The sequence below is a fragment of the Mobula birostris genome, chromosome 24 (genome assembly GCF_030028105.1).
Source record: "Mobula birostris isolate sMobBir1 chromosome 24, sMobBir1.hap1, whole genome shotgun sequence".
Lineage (NCBI taxonomy): Eukaryota > Metazoa > Chordata > Chondrichthyes > Myliobatiformes > Myliobatidae > Mobula > Mobula birostris.
In genome coordinates this window covers 63,629,732-63,649,579 of record NC_092393.1, presented here as the reverse complement: position 1 = coordinate 63,649,579, position 19,848 = coordinate 63,629,732, and the positions used below count along the sequence as shown (strand labels likewise).

The 19,848-nt window shown below is 49.3% G+C and overlaps 1 protein-coding gene across 2 annotated transcripts in view; it reads left to right on the top strand.

Annotated features, from left to right (window-relative positions):
- Positions 1–19,848, top strand: part of LOC140187198 (inactive rhomboid protein 2-like) — an 85,769-nt gene that overhangs the window by 22,905 nt on the left and 43,016 nt on the right. For both annotated transcript variants that reach the window (XM_072242263.1, XM_072242262.1), the window contains exons 5-8: positions 432–551; positions 635–744; positions 5,358–5,561; positions 14,160–14,271. In XM_072242263.1, coding sequence (XP_072098364.1) covers positions 432–551; positions 635–744; positions 5,358–5,561; positions 14,160–14,271 — 546 coding nt within the window. The remainder of the gene's footprint in view (positions 1–431; positions 552–634; positions 745–5,357; positions 5,562–14,159; positions 14,272–19,848) is intronic.

The following is a 19,848-nucleotide window of genomic DNA, read 5'->3' as shown; positions in this document are numbered from 1 at the left end:
TTGAGGATCTGATGATAACAATATCATCATCTCTGTTAAGCAGTCTCATGTGTGACACCTTGTCAAAGGCCTACTGAAAATCCGAGTAAATAGCATCCACTGATCTCCTTTGTCTACCCTGCCTGTATTTCCTCAAAGGATTCTAATATATTTGTCAGGTAAGATTTTCCCTTGAGGAAACCATACAGACTACAGCCAAAGTTATCATTTGCCTCCAATTACCCCAAAACCTCATCCTTAATAATGGACTCCAACATCTTCCCATCCACTAAGATATAGGCATATATGTTTCCTTTCTTCTGCCTCCCTCCCTTCTTGAAGAGTGGACTGACATTTGCAATTTTCCAGTGCTTCCAGAACCATTCCAGAATCTAGTGATTCTTGAAAGATAATTACTAATTACTAATCACTTGTGCTCATATCTATCACAGGGACAACCTTTGCTAGAGAGTTCTAGAAGCAGAGTCAGAAGAAGCTTTGCCTACCCCAGTAACTTGGAAGAAGAAGCAATTGGTGGCGTGGATCCTCTGGAATATTCCTTCTTTACAAAGGCAAGAACCTCTGTCATGTCTGAGCTGGAGCTGAGGGGAATGGGACAGCCAGGGTATGACAATGTCTCTGATTCTAATCACAGGCGGGGCATCCAGATGAAATTTTGTCGACCCCAGATGACGTGTTTGATTCACCACTGCCTTCAGCGTACTGTGAGAAGGAGTTCCAGTCACCAACACTCCCGGCAACCAAGTAAGGCACTGATTGGTAGTCATGATGAGGGGTGCGAGCAGTCACCTGGCTCGGCCCCAAGTGAATAGACACAGGCTTCAGAATCACATCTGTTCTCTGTCCCAAAGGTGTGTGATGGGATGGTGAGGAGGGATCACTCTGTCTGACCCCAGGAGTGTATGACAGGACAATGTGGAGGGAATTTTCCTCTGTTTCTGACTCCAAGACTGTGTGATGGGACGGTGTGGAGGGAGGGTCACTCTGTGTCTGCCCCCGGAAGTGTGTGATGGGACAGTGTAGTGGGAACGTCACTTTATGTCTGACCCTGAGAGTGTGTGATGGGACAGTGAGAAGGGAGCTTCACTCTGTGTCTGACCCTAAGAGTGTGTTAGGGGAGTGTCATTCTGCGTCTGATCTTGGGATCAGCTGCAGACCCACGGGTAGCCGTTTTTGTGTGATAGGACGATGTGGAGGGAGGATCACTCTGTCTGACCTATTTTTTACAAAATATCTTTATTACAAATTCAGTGCTACAATATATACAAACTAACACAATTACTACACTACTACTAGACAAACAACAATAAACTAAAACGTTTCCATCTCTGTCAATGATGGTGCTAATCCTCCGCGGAGCCCAACGGTTCCAGAACGCCTCTATGGCGACCACGGACTGTGCATGCTCACTCTCAATGATTAGCCGGGCACAAACATTCCCCCTAAACATTGTCGGACAGTCTGCCTGGGCAGATCCCTCCACCACCCATTTCCAGTACCCACGGATAGCTGTTTTCGCCAGCCCCAGGAGCAAGTTGACAAGGACATCCTCATCCCTTTTCATTCCCCCCCCCCCACTAACTGGATGACCACATATAAATAGTGTGGGGCTAAAATGCAACCAGAAGGTGAGAAGCAGCCCACGCAGATACGCAAAAACGGGCTGCAGCCTCACATACTCTATGTACGTGTGGTACACGGTCTCCTCCAGCCCACAGAAGTGACATACAGCTGGAAGATCCCTGTACAAACTAAAGAACTTGTTACAGGGCACCGCTCTATGCAGCAGCCTCCACCCCAGATCCATGGGAAGAACCCCTTCGTAAAGGGATTTCCACTGGGGACCTCCCTCACCTCCAGGTGGAAAGACTGACCGCCATGGCATGTTGGGACAATGGACAAGGGCTAGGAAGTGGAGGGTGTGGAGCAGCAGCCTATACTGATATCTCCTACTTGCATCCCTGAATGGGATTGTGGGTGTCGAGGAGAGACGGCTCAAATTGTGCTGGCTCGGCTCTCGGATAAGATTGCGGGGCTGGGGCCTGGGCCCGACAAACAGCTCCGGCGGTGTGGATGTGAGCCCAGCTGAGTAGCTCCACACACCTGAGCTGCACGGACATGCACTGAGGTAGGGCAGGGGTGGCCCAGAACTCCGCCCTCTGCCAGAACAGGGCACCGTGCTCCAGACTCTCAGAAAGTCCTGATAGAGGCCGGGCAGACTCCGCAAAGCAGCACCGCTGACACCCACCGGAGGCAGCTGCATCTCATCATGAAGACAGTAGCCCCTCTGGACAAAGTATGTTGCCAACACATACCACCTGTGATGGTGCTTGGCATACAGGAATCCCTGCAGAGTCCTGAAGCGCAGAGCCAACAGTCGCATTTCCTGGGGTAACAGGAAACACTGGGTCTCTGCTGTGGTCTTGAGCCTCCCAATGGGAGAGGGCAGACAGTCAGTGTGTGTCCATATGTCTCTGTCTGATCCCAGGATTTTGTGAGGGGACCATGTGGAGGGAGCTTTCCTCTGTGTCTGATTTCCAGAGTGTGTGATGGGATAGTGTGAAGGGAGCTTCACTCTCTGTCTGACTCCGATAGTGTGTGATGTGACATTGTGGGGAGAGATTTTCTGTTTCTGAAGGCACGACTCTGTGATGGGATGGTGTGGATGGAGAATCACTCTGTCTGATCCCGGCAGTGTGTGATGGGATGGTGTGGAGAGAGCTTTCCCCTGTGTCTGACCCCAGAGGTGTGTGATGGGACGGTGTAGAGGGAGCTTCACTCTGTGTCTGACCCCAGGAGTGCGTGATGGGACAGTGTGGAGGGAGATTCACTCTGGGTTTGACCCTGAGAGTGTGTGATGGGATGGTGTTGGAAGGAGCTTCATACTGTGACTGACCTCAGGAGTGTGTAGTGGGACGGTGTTCAGGAAACTTTCCTCTGTTTCTTATCCGGGAGTGTGTGAAAGGATGGGGATGGAGGAAAACTCACTCAGCGTCTGCAGTACGGATGGAGTACGGATGGGGGGAACAGATAGGAGAGGACAGAAGGCCGTGGAAGAAAGAAAAGTGGGAGGAGCACCAGAGAGAGGTGATGGGCAGGTAAGGAGAGAAGGTGAGAGGGAAACAACAGGAATTCTGCAGATGCTGGAAATTCAAGCAATACACACCAAAGTTGCTGGTGAACGCAGCAGGCCAGGCAGCATCTCTAGGAAGAGGTACAGTCGACGTTTCAGGCCGAGACCCTTCGTCAGGACTAAAACGTCGACTGTACCTCTTCCTAGAGATGCTGCCTGGCCTGCTGCGTTCACCAGCAACTCGAAGGTGAGAGGGAAATGGGAATGGCGAATATTGAAGGGAGGCATTCCAGAAGTTCTAGAAATTGATGTTCATGCCATCAGATTGGAGGCTGCCCAGACGGAATATAAGGTGTTGGTTCTCCAACCTGAGTGTAGCTTCATCGCGACAGTGGAGGAGGTCATGGATTTCTCATGTCTGAATGGGATTGGGAAGTGAAATTAAAATGGGTGGCCATATAGAGATCCCGCTTTTCTGGCGGTCGGAACATAGGTGCTCAGCGAAGCAGTCTTCTAGTCTACGTCGGGTCTCTTCTAGTGAGGTGTTATGGGTGGAACTGAGTAATAAGAAAAGTATGACCATGTTAATGGGGCTACATTATAGACCACTCAACAGTCCAAGATATTTAGAGGAAAAAATTTACAGAGATCATAGACTGTTGCAAAGAAACATAATGTTATAGTAGGTGATTTTAACTTTCCACATATTGACTGGGACCTCCGATTTGTTAAAAAACTAGATGGGACAGAGTTTCTTAAATATGTTCAGAAAAATTTTCTTAATCAGTACGTAGAAGTCCCAATGAGAGAGAGTGTGCGTTTCTTGTTGTGCTGTCAGGGAATGAGACGGCAGATGACAGACGTTTGTGTAGAGGAACACTTTGCAGTTAGTGATCAGAATGCCATTAGTTTCAAAGTAAATATGTAAAAAGATAGGTCTGGTCCATGGGTTGAGATTCTAAATTGGATAAAGGCCAATTTTGATGGTATCAGAAAGGATCCGGCAAGTGTGGATTGGGACAGGCTGTTTTCTTGCAAAGGTGTACCTGGAAAGTGTGATGCCTCTAAAGTGAAATTTTGCAAGTACAAAGCTTGTATGTGCCTGTCAGAATAAAAGGTGAAGATAACAGGTTTAGGGAACCACAAGCACAAGAAAATCTGCAGATGCTGGAAATCCAAGCAATACGCACAAAATACTGGAGGAACTCAGCAGGCCAGACAGCATCTACAGAATAGAGTAAACAATCAACGTTTCGGGCTGAGACCTTTCATCAACTTCATGAACTCGCTACAGATTACAGAGGAGGAGGTGTTTGCTGTCTTGAGGCAAATTAGGGTGAATAAATCCCCAGGGTCTGGCAAGGTATTCCCTCAGACTCTGCAGGAGGCAAGTGCAGGAATTTCTGGGGGTCATAGCAGAGATATTCAAGTTCATCTCTTGTGACAGGTGAGATGCCAGAGGATTGGAGGACAGCCAATGTTGTTTTGCTGTTCAAGAAAGGTTCTAAAAATAAACCAAGAAATTATAGGCTGGTGAGCCTGCCATCAGTAGTGGGAAACTTATTGAAAGGTATTCTAAAGGACTGGATATATGAACATTTGGATAGACATGGACTGATTTAAGGATAGTCAGCATGGTTTCATGCATGAAGGGTCATGTCTAACCAATCTTCTAGTGTTTTTCAAGGAAGTTACCAGGAAAGTTGATAAAGGCAAAGCAGTGGATGTTGTCTACATGGATTTTAGCAAGGCATTTGACAGGGTTCTGCATGAGAGATTGGTCAAGAAGGTTCAGTAGCTCAGCATTCAAGATGAGGTAGTAAATTGTATTAGACATTGGCTTTGTGGGAGAAGTCGGAGAGTGGCAGTAGACTGCAGACCTGTGAACAGTGGTGTGCATAGGGATTGGAGCTGGATGTGCAGGTGGTGTCAGGGTGTGCGAGTGTGAGTATTGTTGGGCAGTGCAGGTATTGTCGGGTTGTGCGGGTGTTGTCGGGGTATGCGGCTGTTGTGGTCGGGGTGTACGGGTATTGTCGGGGCGTGCGTGTGTGGGTGTTGTCGGGGTGTGCAGCTGTTGTGGTCGGGGTGTGCGGGTATTGTCGGGGCGTGCGTGTGTGGGTGTTGTCGGGGTGTGCAGCTGTTGTGGTCGGGGTGTGCGGGTATTGTCGGGGCGTGCGTGTGTGGGTGTGGTCGGGGTGTGTGGCTGTTGTCAAGCTGTGCAGTGATGCTATATTCACCTGTCTGCAAGTCTTCACACCAAGGTCTGTTGTTGATTTGCTGTCAGACGTGCTGAGGGGTTGCCTAGTGTAACCAGTGCTGAGACCCACGGTCGGGGGACACACATTACACCGCAGGTTCGACACTCTCTGTTTGACAGGAAGAAACGTCAGTACGGACTGGGGATTGTGGGCAGGTGGCTGAACCGGCGGTACCGCCGCTCACTGAGTATCAGCACCTGTGACAAACTTCAGCACCTCCACACGCACAGGTATGTACATTGTACCCCACTCCCCTTCGACCTGTCACCTCCACACACACAGGTATGTACATTGTACCCCACTCCCCTTCGACCTGTCACCTCCACTCCCCTTCGACCTGTTACCTCCACTCCCCTTCGACCTGTCGCCTCCACTCCTCATCGACCTGTCACCTCCACACGCACAGGTATGTACATTGTACCCCACTCCCCTTCGACCTGTCACCTCCACACACACAGGTATGTACATTGTACCCCACTCCCCTTCGACCTGTCACCTCCACTCCCCTTCGACCTGTTACCTCCACTCCCCTTCGACCTGTCGCCTCCACTCCTCATCGACCTGTCACCTCCACACACACAGGTATGTACATTGTACCCCACTCCCCTTCGACCTGTCACCTCCACACACACAGGTATGTACATTGTACCCCACTCCCCTTCGACCTGTCACCTCCACTCCTCATCGACCTGTCACCTTGACACGCACAGGTATGTACATTGTACCCCACTCCTCATCGACCTGTCACCTCCACTCCCCTTCAACCTGTCACCTCCACTCCCCATCGACCTGTCACCTCCACTCCTCATCGACCTGTCGCCTCCACTCCCCTCCGACCTGTCACCTCCACTCCCCTTCGACCTGTCACCTCCACTCCCCTTCGACCTGTCACCTCCACTCCCCGTCGACCTGTCGCCTCCACTCCCCTCCGACCTGTCACCTCCACTCCCGATCAATCTTTCACCTCCACACACACAGGTATGTACATTGTACCCCACTCCCCTTCGACCTGTCGCCTCCACTCCTCATCGACCTGTCGCCTCCACTCCCCTCCGACCTGTCACCTCCACTCCCCTTCGACCTGTCACCTCCACTCCCCTTCGACCTGTCACCTCCACTCCCCGTCGACCTGTCGCCTCCACTCCCCGTCGACCTGTCACCTCCACTCCCGATCAATCTTTCACCTCCACACACACAGGTATGTACATTGTACCCCACTCCCCTTCGACCTGTCACCTCCACACACACAGGTATGTACATTGTACCCCACTCCCCTTCGACCTGTCACCTCCACTCCTCATCGACCTGTCACCTTGACACGCACAGGTATGTACATTGTACCCCACTCCTCATCGACCTGTCACCTCCACTCCCCTTCAACCTGTCACCTCCACTCCCCATCGACCTGTCACCTCCACTCCTCATCGACCTGTCGCCTCCACTCCCCTCCGACCTGTCACCTCCACTCCCCTTCGACCTGTCACCTCCACTCCCCTTCGACCTGTCACCTCCACTCCCCGTCGACCTGTCGCCTCCACTCCCCTCCGACCTGTCACCTCCACTCCCGATCAATCTTTCACCTCCACACACACAGGTATGTACATTGTACCCCACTCCCCTTCGACCTGTCACCTCCACTCCTCATCGACCTGTCGCCTCCACTCCCCTCCGACCTGTCACCTCCACTCCCCTTCGACCTGTCACCTCCACTCCTCATCGACCTGTCACCTCCACTCCCCATCGACCTGTCACCTCCACTCCCCTCCGACCTGTCACCTCCACACGCACAGGTATGTACATTGTATCCCTCTCCCCTTCGACCTGTCACCTCCACTCCCCGTCGACCTGTCACCTCCACTCCCCTTCGACCTGTCACCTCCACTCCCCTCCGACCTGTCGCCTCCACTCCTTATCGACCTGTCACCTCCACACACACAGGTATGTACATTGTACCCCACTCCCCTTCGACCTGTCGCCTCCACTCCCCTCCGACCTGTCACCTCCACTCCCCTTCGACCTGTCACCTCCACTCCCCTTCGACCTGTCACCTCCACTCCCGATCAATCTTTCACCTCCACACACACAGGTATGTACATTGTACCCCACTCCCCTTCGACCTGTCACCTCCACTCCCCTTCGACCTGTCACCTTCACTCCTCATCGACCTGTCACCTCCACTCCTCATCGACCTGTCGCCTCCACTCCCGATCAATCTTTCACCTCCACACACACAGGTATGTACATTGTACCCCACTCCCCTTCGACCTGTCGCCTCCACTCCCCTTCGACCTGTCACCTCCACTCCTCATCGACCTGTCACCTCCACTCCTCATCGACCTGTCACCTCCACACACACAGGTATTTACATTGTACCCCACTCCTCATCGACCTGTCACCTCCACTCCTCATCGACCTGTCGCCTCCACTCCCCTTCGACCTGTCACCTCCACTCCCCTTCGACCTGTCACCTCCACTCCCGATCAATCTTTCACCTCCACACACACAGGTATGTACATTGTACCCCACTCCCCTTCGACCTGTCACCTCCACTCCTCATCGACCTGTCACCTCCACTCCCCTTCGACCTGTCACCTCCACTCCCCTTCGACCTGTCGCCTCCACACGCACAGGTATGTACATTGTACCCCACTCCCCTTCGACCTGTCACCTCCACTCCTCATCGACCTGTCACCTCCACTCCCCTTCGACCTGTCACCTCCACTCCCCTTCGACCTGTCGCCTCCACACGCACAGGTATGTACATTGTACCCCACTCCCCTTCGACCTGTCACCTCCACTCCTCATCGACCTGTCACCTCCACTCCCCTTTGACCTGCACCTCCACTCCCCGTCGACCTGTCACCTCCACACACACAGGTATGTACATTGTACCCCACACCTCATCGACCTGTCACCTCCACTCCTCATCGACCTGTCACCTCCACACACACAGGTATGTACATTGTATTCCACTCCCCTTCGACCTGTCACCTCCACTCCTCATCGACCTGTCACCTCCACTCCCCTTCGACCTGTCGCCTCCACACGCACAGGTATGTACATTGTACCCCACTCCCCGTCGACCTGTCACCTCCACTCCTCATCGACCTGTCACCTCCACTCCCCTTTGACCTGCACCTCCACTCCCCGTCGACCTGTCACCTCCACACACACAGGTATGTACATTGTACCCCACACCTCATCGACCTGTCACCTCCACTCCTCATCGACCTGTCACCTCCACACACACAGGTATGTACATTGTATTCCACTCCCCTTCGACCTGTCACCTCCACTCCTCATCGACCTGTCACCTCCACTCCCCTTCGACCTGTCGCCTCCACACGCACAGGTATGTACATTGTATCCCACTCCTCATCGACCTGTCACCTCCACACACACAGGTATGTACATTGTATTCCACTCCCCTTCGACCTGTCACCTCCACTCCCCTTCGACCTGTCGCCTCCACTCCCCTTCGACCTGTCACCTCCACTCCCCGTCGACCTGTCACCTCCACTCCCGATCAATCTGTCGCCTCCACACGCACAGGTATGTACATCGTACCCCACTCCCCATCGACCTGTCACCTCCACACACACAGGTATGTACATTGTACCCCACTCCCCTTCGACCTGTCACCTCCACTCCTCATCGACCTGTCACCTCCACTCCCCGTCGACCTGTCACCTCCACTCCCGATCAATCTGTCGCCTCCACACGCACAGGTATGTACATCGTACCCCACTCCCCATCGACCTGTCACCTTGACACGCACAGGTATGTATATTGTACCCCACTCCCCATTGACCTGTCACCTCCACTCCTCATCGACCTGTTGCCTCCACACGCACAGGTATGTACATTGTATCCCACTCCCCTTCGACCTGTCACCTCCACACGCACAGGTATGTACATTGTACCCCACTCCTCATCGACCTGTCACCTCCACTCCCCTTCGACCTGTCACCTCCACTCCTCATCGACCTGTTGCCTCCACACGCACAGGTATGTACATTGTACCCCACTCCCCTTCGACCTGTCACCTCCACTCCTCTTCGACCTGTCACCTCCACTCCTCATCGACCTGTTGCCTCCACACGCACAGGTATGTACATTGTATCCCACTCCCCTTCGACCTGTCACCTCCACACGCACAGGTATGTACATTGTACCCCACTCCTCATCGACCTGTCACCTCCACTCCCCTTCGACCTGTCACCTCCACTCCTCATCGACCTGTTGCCTCCACACGCACAGGTATGTATATTGTACCCCACTCCCCTTCGACCTGTCACCTCCACGCACACAGGTATGTACATTGTACCCCACTCCTCATCGACCTGTCACCTCCACGCACACAGGTATGTACATTGTACCCCACTCCCCTTCGAACTGTCACCTCCACTCCCCTTCGACCTGTCACCTCCACTCCCGATCAATCTGTCGCCTCCACACACACAGGTATGTACATTGTATCCCACTCCTCATCGACCTGTCACCTCCACTCCTCATCGACCTGTCACCTCCACTCCTCATCGACCTGTCGCCTCCACACACACAGGTATGTACATTGTACCCCACTCCCCTTCGAACTGTCACCTCCACACACACAGGTATGTACATTATACCCCACTCCTCATCGACCTGTCACCTCCACTCCTCATCGACCTGTCGCCTCCACACACACAGGTATGTACATTGTACCCCACTCCCCTTCGAACTGTCACCTCCACACACACAGGTATGTACATTATACCCCACTCCTCATCGACCTGTCACCTCCACTCCCCATCGACCTGTCACCTCCACTCCCGATCAATCTGTCGCCTCCACACACACAGGTATGTACATTGTACCCCACTCCTCTTCGACCTGTCACCTCCACTCCTCATCGACCTGTTGCCTCCACACACACAGGTATGTACATTGTACCCCACTCCCCTTCGACCTGTCACCTCCACTCCTCATCGACCTGTTGCCTCCACACACACAGGTATGTACATTGTACCCCACTCCCCATTGACCTGTCACCTCCACTCCCCGTCGACCTGTCACCTCCACACACACAGGTATGTACATTGTATCCCACTCCTCATCGACCTGTCACCTCCACACACACAGGTATGTACATTGTATCCCACTCCTCATCGACCTGTCACCTCCACACACACAGGTATGTACATTGTACCCCACTCCTCATCGACCTGTCACCTCCACTCCTCATCGACCTGTCACCTCCACGCACACAGGTATGTACATTGTACCCCACTCCCCGTCGACCTGTCACCTCCATACACACAGGTATGTACATTGTACCCCACTCCCCTTCGAACTGTCACCTCCACTCCCCTTCGACCTGTCACCTCCACTCCCCTTCGACCTGTCACCTCCACTCCCGATCAATCTGTCGCCTCCACACACACAGGTATGCACATTGTACCCCACTCCTCATCGACCTGTCACCTCCACTCCCCTTCGACCTGTTACCTCCACTCCTCATCGACCTGTCGCCTCCACTCCTCATCGACCTGTCACCTCCACACACACAGGTATGTACATTGTACCCCACTGTGGCTGATCCAATTTTCCTCACAGTCTTCTCCCTATATCCTTTCATGCCCTGACCAACCAGGAATCTATCGACCACTGCCTTAAATATACGTAAACTCTTGGCCTCCACAGCTGCCTGTGGCAAAGAATTCCACAGATTCACCACTCTCTGTCTAAAGAAATTCATCCTCATTCTCCATTTAGAAAATACTCTACTCTTTTATTTCTTTTACCAAAGTGCATTACTGTACATTTCCCAACACTATATTTCATCTGCCATTTCTTTGCCCATTCTCCTAATTTGTCTAAGTCCTCCTGTAGCCTCTGTACTTCCTCAAAACTACCTGCCCTTCCAGCTACCTTCATATTGTCTCCAAACTTTGCAACAAAGCCATCAATCCCATCATACAAATCGTTGACATATAAGGCCCCAACACAGACCCTTGTGGAACACCACTAATGTCCGGCAGCCAACCAGAAAAGGTTCCCTTTATTCCCACTCTTTGCCTTCTGCTAACCAGCCACTGCTTTATCCATGCTTGAATCTTCACTGCAATACATAGGCTCATAGCTTGATAAGCAGTGCTCAGTCCTTGGGCACTGAGGGGATCCAACTAGAGGGGATGCAATATTGGATCTCCTGTTAGGAAACGAATTAGGGCAAGTGACAGAAGTCTGTGTAGGGGAGCACTTTGGTTCCAGTGATCATACACCATTAGTTTCAATTTGATCATGGACAAGGATAGATCTGGTCCTAGGGTTGAGGTTCTGAACTGGAAGAAGGCCAAATTTGAAGAAATGAGAAAGGATCTAAAAAGCATGGATTGGGACAGGTTGTTCTCTGGCAAAGATGTGATCGGTAGGTAGGAAGCCTTCAAAGAAATTTTGAGAGTGCAGAGTTTGTATGTTCCTGTCAGGATTAAAGGCAAAGTGAATAGGAATAAGGAAGCTTGGTTCTCAAGGGATATTGCAACTCTGATAAAGAAGAAGAGGGAGTTGTATGAAATGTATAGGAAACAGGGAGTAAACCAGGTGCTTGAGGAGTATAAGAAGTGCAAGAAAATACTTAAGAAAGTAATCAGGAGTGCTAAAAGAAGACATGAGGTTGCCTTGGCAGTCAAAGTGAAGGATAATCCAAAGAGCTTTTACAGGTATATTAAGAGCAAAAGGATTGTAAGGGATAAAATTGGTCCTCTTGAAGATCAGTGTGGTCGGCTATGTGCGGAGCCAAAGGAAATGGGGGAGATCTTAAATAGGTTTTTTGCGTCTGTATTTACTAAGGAAACTGGCATAAAGTCTATGGAATTAAGGGAATCAAGTAGTGAGATCATGGAAACTGTACAGATTGAAAGGGAGGAGCTGCTTGCTGTCTTGAGGAAAATTAAAGTGGATAAATCCCCGGGACCTGACAGGGTGTTCCTCAGACCTTGAAGGAGACTAGTGTTGAAATTGCGGGGGCCCTGGCAGAAATATTTAAAATGTCACTGTCTACAGGTGAGGTACCAGAGGATTGGAGAGTGGCTCATGTTGTTCCGTTGTTTAAAAAAGGATTGAAAAGTAATCCAGGAAATTATAGGCCGGTAAGTTTAACATCGGTAGTAGGTAAGTTATTGGAGGGAGTACTAAGAGACAGAATCTACAAGCATTTGGATAGACAGGGACTTATTAGGGAGAGTCAACACGGCTTTGTGCATGGTAGGTCATGTTTGACCAATCTATTGGAGTTTTTCGAGGAGGTTACCAGGAAAGTGGATGGAGGGAAGGCAGTGGATATTGTCTACATGGACTTCAGTAAGGCCTTTGACAAGGTCCCGCATGGGAGGTTAGTTAGGAAAATTCAGTCGCTAGGTATACATGGAGAGGTGGTCAATTGGATTAGCCATTGGTTCAATGGAAGAAGCCAAAGAGTGATAGTAGAGAATTGCTTCTCTGAGTGGAGGCCTGTGACTAGTGGTGTGCCACAGGGATCAGTGCTGGGTCCATTGTTATTTGTCATCTATATCAATGATCTGGATGGTAATGTGGTAAATTAGATCAGCAAATTTGCTGATGATACGAAGATTGGAGGTATAGTAGACAGTGAGGAAGGTTTTCAGAGCCTGCAGAGGGACTTGGACCAGCTGGAAAAATGGGCTGAAAAATGGCAGATGGAGTTTAATACAGACAAGTGTGAGGTATTGCACGTTGGAAGGACAAACCAAGGTAGAACATACAGGGTTAATGGTAAGGCACTGAGGAGTGCAGTAGAACAGAGGGATCTGGGAATACAGATACAAAATTCCCTAAAAGTGGCGTCACAGGTAGATAGGGTCGTAAAGAGAGCTTTTGGTATATTGGCCTTTATTAATCAAAGTATTGAGTATAAGAGCTGGAATGTTATGATGAGGTTGTATAAGGCATTGGTGAGGCCGAATCTGGAGTATTGTGTTCAGTTTTGGTCACCAAATTACAGGAAGGATACAAATATGGTTGAAAGATTGCAGAGAAGGTTTACAAGGATGTTACCAGGACTTGAGAAACTCAGTTACAGAGAAAGGTTGAATAGGTTAGGACTTTATTCCCTGGAGCATAGAAGAATGAGGGGAGATTTGATAGAGGTATATAAAATTATGATGGGTATTGATAGAGTGAATGCAAGCAGGCTTTTTCCACTGAGGCAAGGGGAGAAAGAAACCAGAGGACATGGGTTAAGGGTGAGGGGGGGAAAGGTTTAAAGGGAACATTAGGGGGGGCTTCTTCACACAGAGAGTGGTGGGAGTATGGAATGAGCTGCCAGATGAGGTGGTTCTTTTTTAACATTTAAGAATAAATTGGACAGATACATGGATGGGAGGTGTACGGAGGGATATGGTCCGTGTGCAGGTCAGTGGGACTAGGCAGAAAATGGTTTGACACAGCCAAGAAGAGCCAAAAGGCCTGTTTCTGTGCTGTAGTTTCTATGGTTCTATGGTTTCTATGGATCTGATTGAAGTCCTCTCCAAATTTACAGTCTGGTTTGGCCCCGGTCAAAGTTCGATGTATGTAAATGATACTCCACTCCTCACTGACCCTTCAGCTCCACATGAACAGTAGAGTACTCTGTCTGTCTGTCCACACTCCGTTCCCCTCACCTCCCCTCACACAGGTGTCTACTCCCCCTCCCTGCGCTACAATCTCTCTGGTCCACCCGTTCTCAGCCTCACTATCTTTTCTTTCCTCTGTTCTTGTTCCGGTTTGTAGCCCCCACACCCGGTCACTGGGGCCCCTTATCCATTTAACAGTTGTTTATTCTCCAGGCCATACTTTACCTATTGGATCACCTCTGTTCACATTGTGGTGACTGTGCTAGCGATCTGTATTTATGGCATCGCACCAGTGGGATTTGCCCAGCGTGTAAAAACACAGTTGGTAAGTATGTTTGGTACTTCCAGCAGAAAATCCCACCACTTCCTGCTGATGTTCTCTACTCCTCTCCACCTACTTCTGCTGGTGTCCACCATTCATCTCCAGCAGCCTCTGCTCGTAATTACTGTTTCCCTCCAGCACCTGCTGGTGTTCACCATACCAGTCTAGTTAGTCACGCTGGTATTCACCATTCCCTTCCGGCCCTGCTGGTGTTCACCATCCACCTCGCGCAGCCCCTGCTGGTGTAGCTGGGTGACTGTCAGGAGGAATGGAAATGTGAAAAGGCAGTTAGTGCAGAGCACCCCGTGGCAATTCCCTTGAATAATAAGTATATCGTTTTGGATACTGTTGTGAGGGATGACCTCCCAGGGGAATGCCACGGAGACCAGGTTACCGGCACTGAGCGTGGGTCCGTGGTGCAGAAGGGAAAGAGGGAGAAGAGGGGAGCAGTAGTGATAGGGGACTTGATAGTCAGAGGAACAGACGGGAGATTCGGTGGATATGAATGGGACACCTGAATGGTATGTTATCTCCCAAGTGCCAGGGTCCACAACATTCTGGGGAGGGAGGGTGAGCAGCCAGATGTCTTGGTACATATTAGTACCTGTGATAGAGGAAGGAAATGTAAAAAGGTGCTGAGCTAGGCAGAAAGCGGAGGAGCAGGACTTCCAGGGTAGTAATTTCTGCATTGTTGTCTGTGCCATACGTCAGTGAAGGTAGAAACAGGATGATTTGGTAAATTAATGCGAGGCTGAGAAGCTGGTACAGGGGGCAGGGCTTCAGGTTCTTGGATCATTGGGATCTCTTCTGGAGGAGGTATGACCTGTCCAAAAGTGACGGTTGCACCTGAACCTGAGGGCATCCAATATTCTCACAGGAAGGTTTGTTAGAGCTGTTGGGGAGGGTTAAACTAATTTGGCAGAGGGGTGGGAACCGGATTGAAGGGTCTCAGGATAGAACGGATGGTAACAAAGCAAAGATAGCATGCAGTCAGACTGTCAGGAAGAGCAGACAGATGATAGGACATAATTGCAACCAGCAAGGTGAGTATCAGTGTATTAGAGATGCAGAATCAAAAAGGGTAGCAAATACAGGACACAAAGTATTATATTCAATGCATGGCGTATCAGAAAAGTAGAAACATAGAAAACCTACAGCACAATACAGGTCCTTCAGCCCACAATGCTGTGCCGAACATGTACTTACTTTAGAAGTTACCGAGGGTTGTCCATAGCTCTCTATTTTTCTAAGCTCCATGTACCTATCCAGGAATCTCTTAAAAGACCCCATTGTATCCGCCTCCGCCACTGTCGCCGGCAACTCATTCCACACACTCACCGCTTGCTGCATAAAAAAAACTTGCCCCTGACATCTCCTCTGTACCTACTTCCAAGCACCTTAAACCTGTGCCGTCTCGTGTTAGCCATTTCAGCCCTGGGAAAAAGCCTCTGACTATCCACACAATCAATGCCTCTCATCATCTTATACACCTCTATCAAGTCACCTTTCATTTTCCATCGCTCCAAGGAGAAAAGGCCAAGTTCACTCAACCTATTCTCATAAGGCATGCTCCCCAATCCAGGCAACATCCTTGTAAATCTCCTCTGCACCCTTTCTATGGTTTCCACATGCTTCCTATAGTGAGGTGACCAGAACTGAGCACAGTACTCCAAGTGGGGTCTGACCAGGGTCCTATATAGCTGTAACATTACCTCCCGGCTCTTAAACTCAATCCCACAGTTGATGAAGGCCAATGCACCGTATGCCTTCTTAACCACAGAGTCAACCTGCGTAGCTGCTTTGAGTGTCCTATGGACTCGGACCCCAAGATCCCTCTGATCCTCCACACTGTCAAGAGTCTTACCATTAATACTATATTCTGCCATCATATTTGACCTACCAAGATGAACCACCTCACACTTATCTGGGTTAAACTCCATCTGCCACTTCTCAGCCCTGTTTTGCATCCTACCAATGTCCTGTTGTAACCTCTGACAGCCCTCCACACTATCCACAACACCCTCAACCTTTGTGTCATCAGCAAGTTTACTAACCCATCCCTCCACTTCCTCATCCAGGTCATTTATAAAAGTCAAGAAGAGAAGGGGTCCCAGAATCTGAGGAAAGACATCCTTGCCATAGAAGGAGTACAAAGAAGGTTCACCAGATTGATTCCTGGGATGGCAGGATTTTCATATGATGAAAGACTGGATCAACTAGGCTTATACTCGTTGGAATTTAGAAGATTCTAGGGGGCATCTTATTGAAATGTATAAAATCCTAAAGGGATTGGATAGGCTAGATGCAGGAAGATTTTTCCCGATGTTGGGGAAGTCCAGAACGAGGGGTCACAGTTTGAGGATAAAGGGGAAGCCTTTTAGGACCGAGATTAGGAAAAACTTCTTCACACAGAAAGTGGTGAATCTGTGGAATTCTCTGCTACAGGAAACAGTTGAGGCCAGTTCATTGGCTATATTTAAGAGGGAATTAGATATGGCCCTTGTGGCTAAAGGGATCAGGGGGTATGGAGGGAAGGCTGGTACAGGGTTCTGAGTTGGACGATTAGCCATGATCATACTGAATGGCGGTGCAGGCTCGAAGGGCCGAATGGCCTACTCCTGCACCTAGTTTCTATGTTTCTAGAACAGATCCCTGAGGCACACCACTGAGGACCGATCTCCATGCAGAATATGACCCATCTACCATCACTCTTTGCCTTCTGTGGGCAAGCCAATTCTGGATCAACAAAGCAATATCCCCTTGGATTCCATGCCTCCTTACTTTCTCAATAAGCCTTGCATGGCGTACCTTATCAAATGCCTTGTTGAAATCCATATACACTACATCTACTGCTCTACCTTCATCAATGTGTTTAGTCACTTCCTCAAAAAATTCAATCAGGCTCGTAAGGCATGACCTGTCTTTCACAAAGCCATGCTGACTATTCCTGATCATAATATACCTGTCCAAATGTTCATAAATCCTGCCTCTCAGGATCTTCTCCATTAACTTACCAACCACTGAAATAAGACTCACTGGTCTATAATTTCCTAGGCTCTCCCTACTCCCTTTCTTGAATAAGGGAACAACATCCACAACCCCCCAGTCCTCTGGAACCTCTCCCATCCCCATTGATGATGGAAAGATCATTGCCAGAGGCTCAGCAATCTCCTCCCTCGCCTCCCACAATAGCCTGGGGTACATCTCGTCCGGTCCTGGTGGATGATCTAGATGAACTATTACAAATTGTCAGGTATGTCGTGGCCATCAGTAAATCATGGCTGAAGGATGGTTGTAGTTGGGAGCTGAATGCCAAAGTTGTATTGGAGGGATATGAAGGTAGGCAGAGGAGGTGCTTTAGCTCTGCTGGTAAAGAATGGCATCAAATCAGTTGAAAAATAGAACATAAGATCGGAAGATGTTGAATCCTTATGGGTCAAGTTAAGAGCTTGCAAGGGGTAAAAGAACCCTGAAGGCAGTTACATGCAGGCCTCCCAACAGTAGCTGTGATGTTGATCACAAATTACAACAGGAAATAGAAAAGGAGCGTCAAAAGGGCGATGTTATTGTAGTCATGGGAGATTTTAACATGTAGGTCAATTAGGAAAATCAGTTTGAAAATGGATCACAAGAGAGAGGGTTTGTTGAATGCCTACTAGAGCAGTTTGTCATTGAGCCTTCTAGGGGATCGACTATACTGGATTGGGTGTTATGTAATGAACTGGAGGCAATTAGGGGGCTTAAGTTAAAAGAACCCTTAGGAGGCAGTGATCACTGAGTTCAACTTGAAATTTGATAGGGATAAGTCTGATGAAGCAGTATTTCAGTGGAGTAAGGGAAATTACAGTGGTTTGAGAGAGGAGTTAGCCGAAGTACATTGGAAGGAGCTGCTGGCAGGGATGTCAGCAGAGCAGCAATGATGTGCATTTCTGGGAAAAATGAGGAAGGTGCAGGATAGCTGAATTCCAAAAACAAAGACGTACTCAAATGGCAAAATAGTTCAACCGCTGCTGACAAGGGAAGTCAATGCTAATATAAAAGCAAAAGAAAGGGCATACGACAACACAAGAATTCCTGGGAATACTGAGGATTAGGATCCTACAGAGAGCAACTAAAAGAATCATTAGGAGGCAAAAGATGAAATATGAAGACAAGCTAGCAAGCAATATTAAAGTGGATAGTAAAAACATTTTCAAGTATGTAAGAAGAAAATAAGAGAGATAAGAGTGGATACAGGATCACTAGAAAATGAGGCCAGAGAAATAATAACAGGGGACAAGGAGATGGCAGATGAACTAAATGAGTATTTTGCATCAGTCTTCACTGTGGAAGACACTAGCAGTGTGTCAGATGTTGAAGGGTGTGAGGGAAGAGAAGTGAGTGCAGTTACTATTACAAGGGAGAAGGTGCTCAATATGCTGAAAGATCTAAGGGTACATAAGTACCCTTATGAACTGCACCCTAGGATTCTGAAAGAGGTTGTGTTAGAGATTGTGGAGGCATTAATAATTATCTTTCAAAAATCATTGGACTCTGGCATGGTGCCAGAGGACTGGAAAATTGCAGATGTCACTCCACTCTGAGAAAGCAGGAAAGCAGCAGAAAGGAAATTATGGACCAGTTAGCCTGACCTCAGTGGTTGGGAAGATGTTGGAGTCGATTGTTAAGGATGAAGTTATGGAGAACTTGGTGACACGGGACAAGATAGGACAGAGTCTGCATGGTTTCCTTAAGGGAAAATCTTGCCGGATGAACGTGTTAGAATTCTTTGAGGAGATTACAAGTAGGAAAGATAAAAGGGGTGCAGTGGATGTTGTATATTTGACAAGGTGCCACACATGAGGCTGCTTACCAAGATAAGGGCCCATGGTATTACTGCAATGTTACTAACATGGTTAGAGCATTGGCTGATCGGTAGGAGGCAGCGAGTGGGAATAAAACGATCCTTGTCTGGTTGGCTGCCAGCGACTAGTGGTGTTCTGCAGGAGTCGGTGTTGGGACCACCTCTTTTTATGCTGTATATCAATGATTTAGATGATGGAATAGATGACTTTGTTGCTAAGTTTGCAGATGATACAAAGATTGGTGGAGGGGCAGGTAGTGTTGAGGAAACAGGTAGGATGCAGAAGGGCTTGGACAGATTAGGAGAATGGGCAAGAAATTGGCAAATGAAATACTATGCTGGAAAATGCATGGTCATGCACTTTGGTAGTAGAAATAAATGTGCAGACTATTTTTTAAACGGAAGAAATCCAAAAATCTAAGTTGCAAAAGGACTTGGGAGTCCTTGCGCAGAACACCCTAAAGATAAATTTGCAGGCAGAGGATGGTGAATTAGTGGAGTTTTTTTTTCCACATGCAGCTGTGGAGGCCAGGACGTTGGGTGTATTTAAGGGGCTGGGGAGTGGGGCTGAGGAGGAGGGGGGAGTAATCATCAGTCATGATTGAATGGTGGAGCAGACAATGGGCCAAATGGCCTAATTCTTCTCTTGTCTGATGGTCTTATGGTTCCCTTCTATTTGCTCCTGGTGTTTACCGTTCCCCTCCAGTTGCTCCTTTTGTTCACTGTTCCCCTCCAGC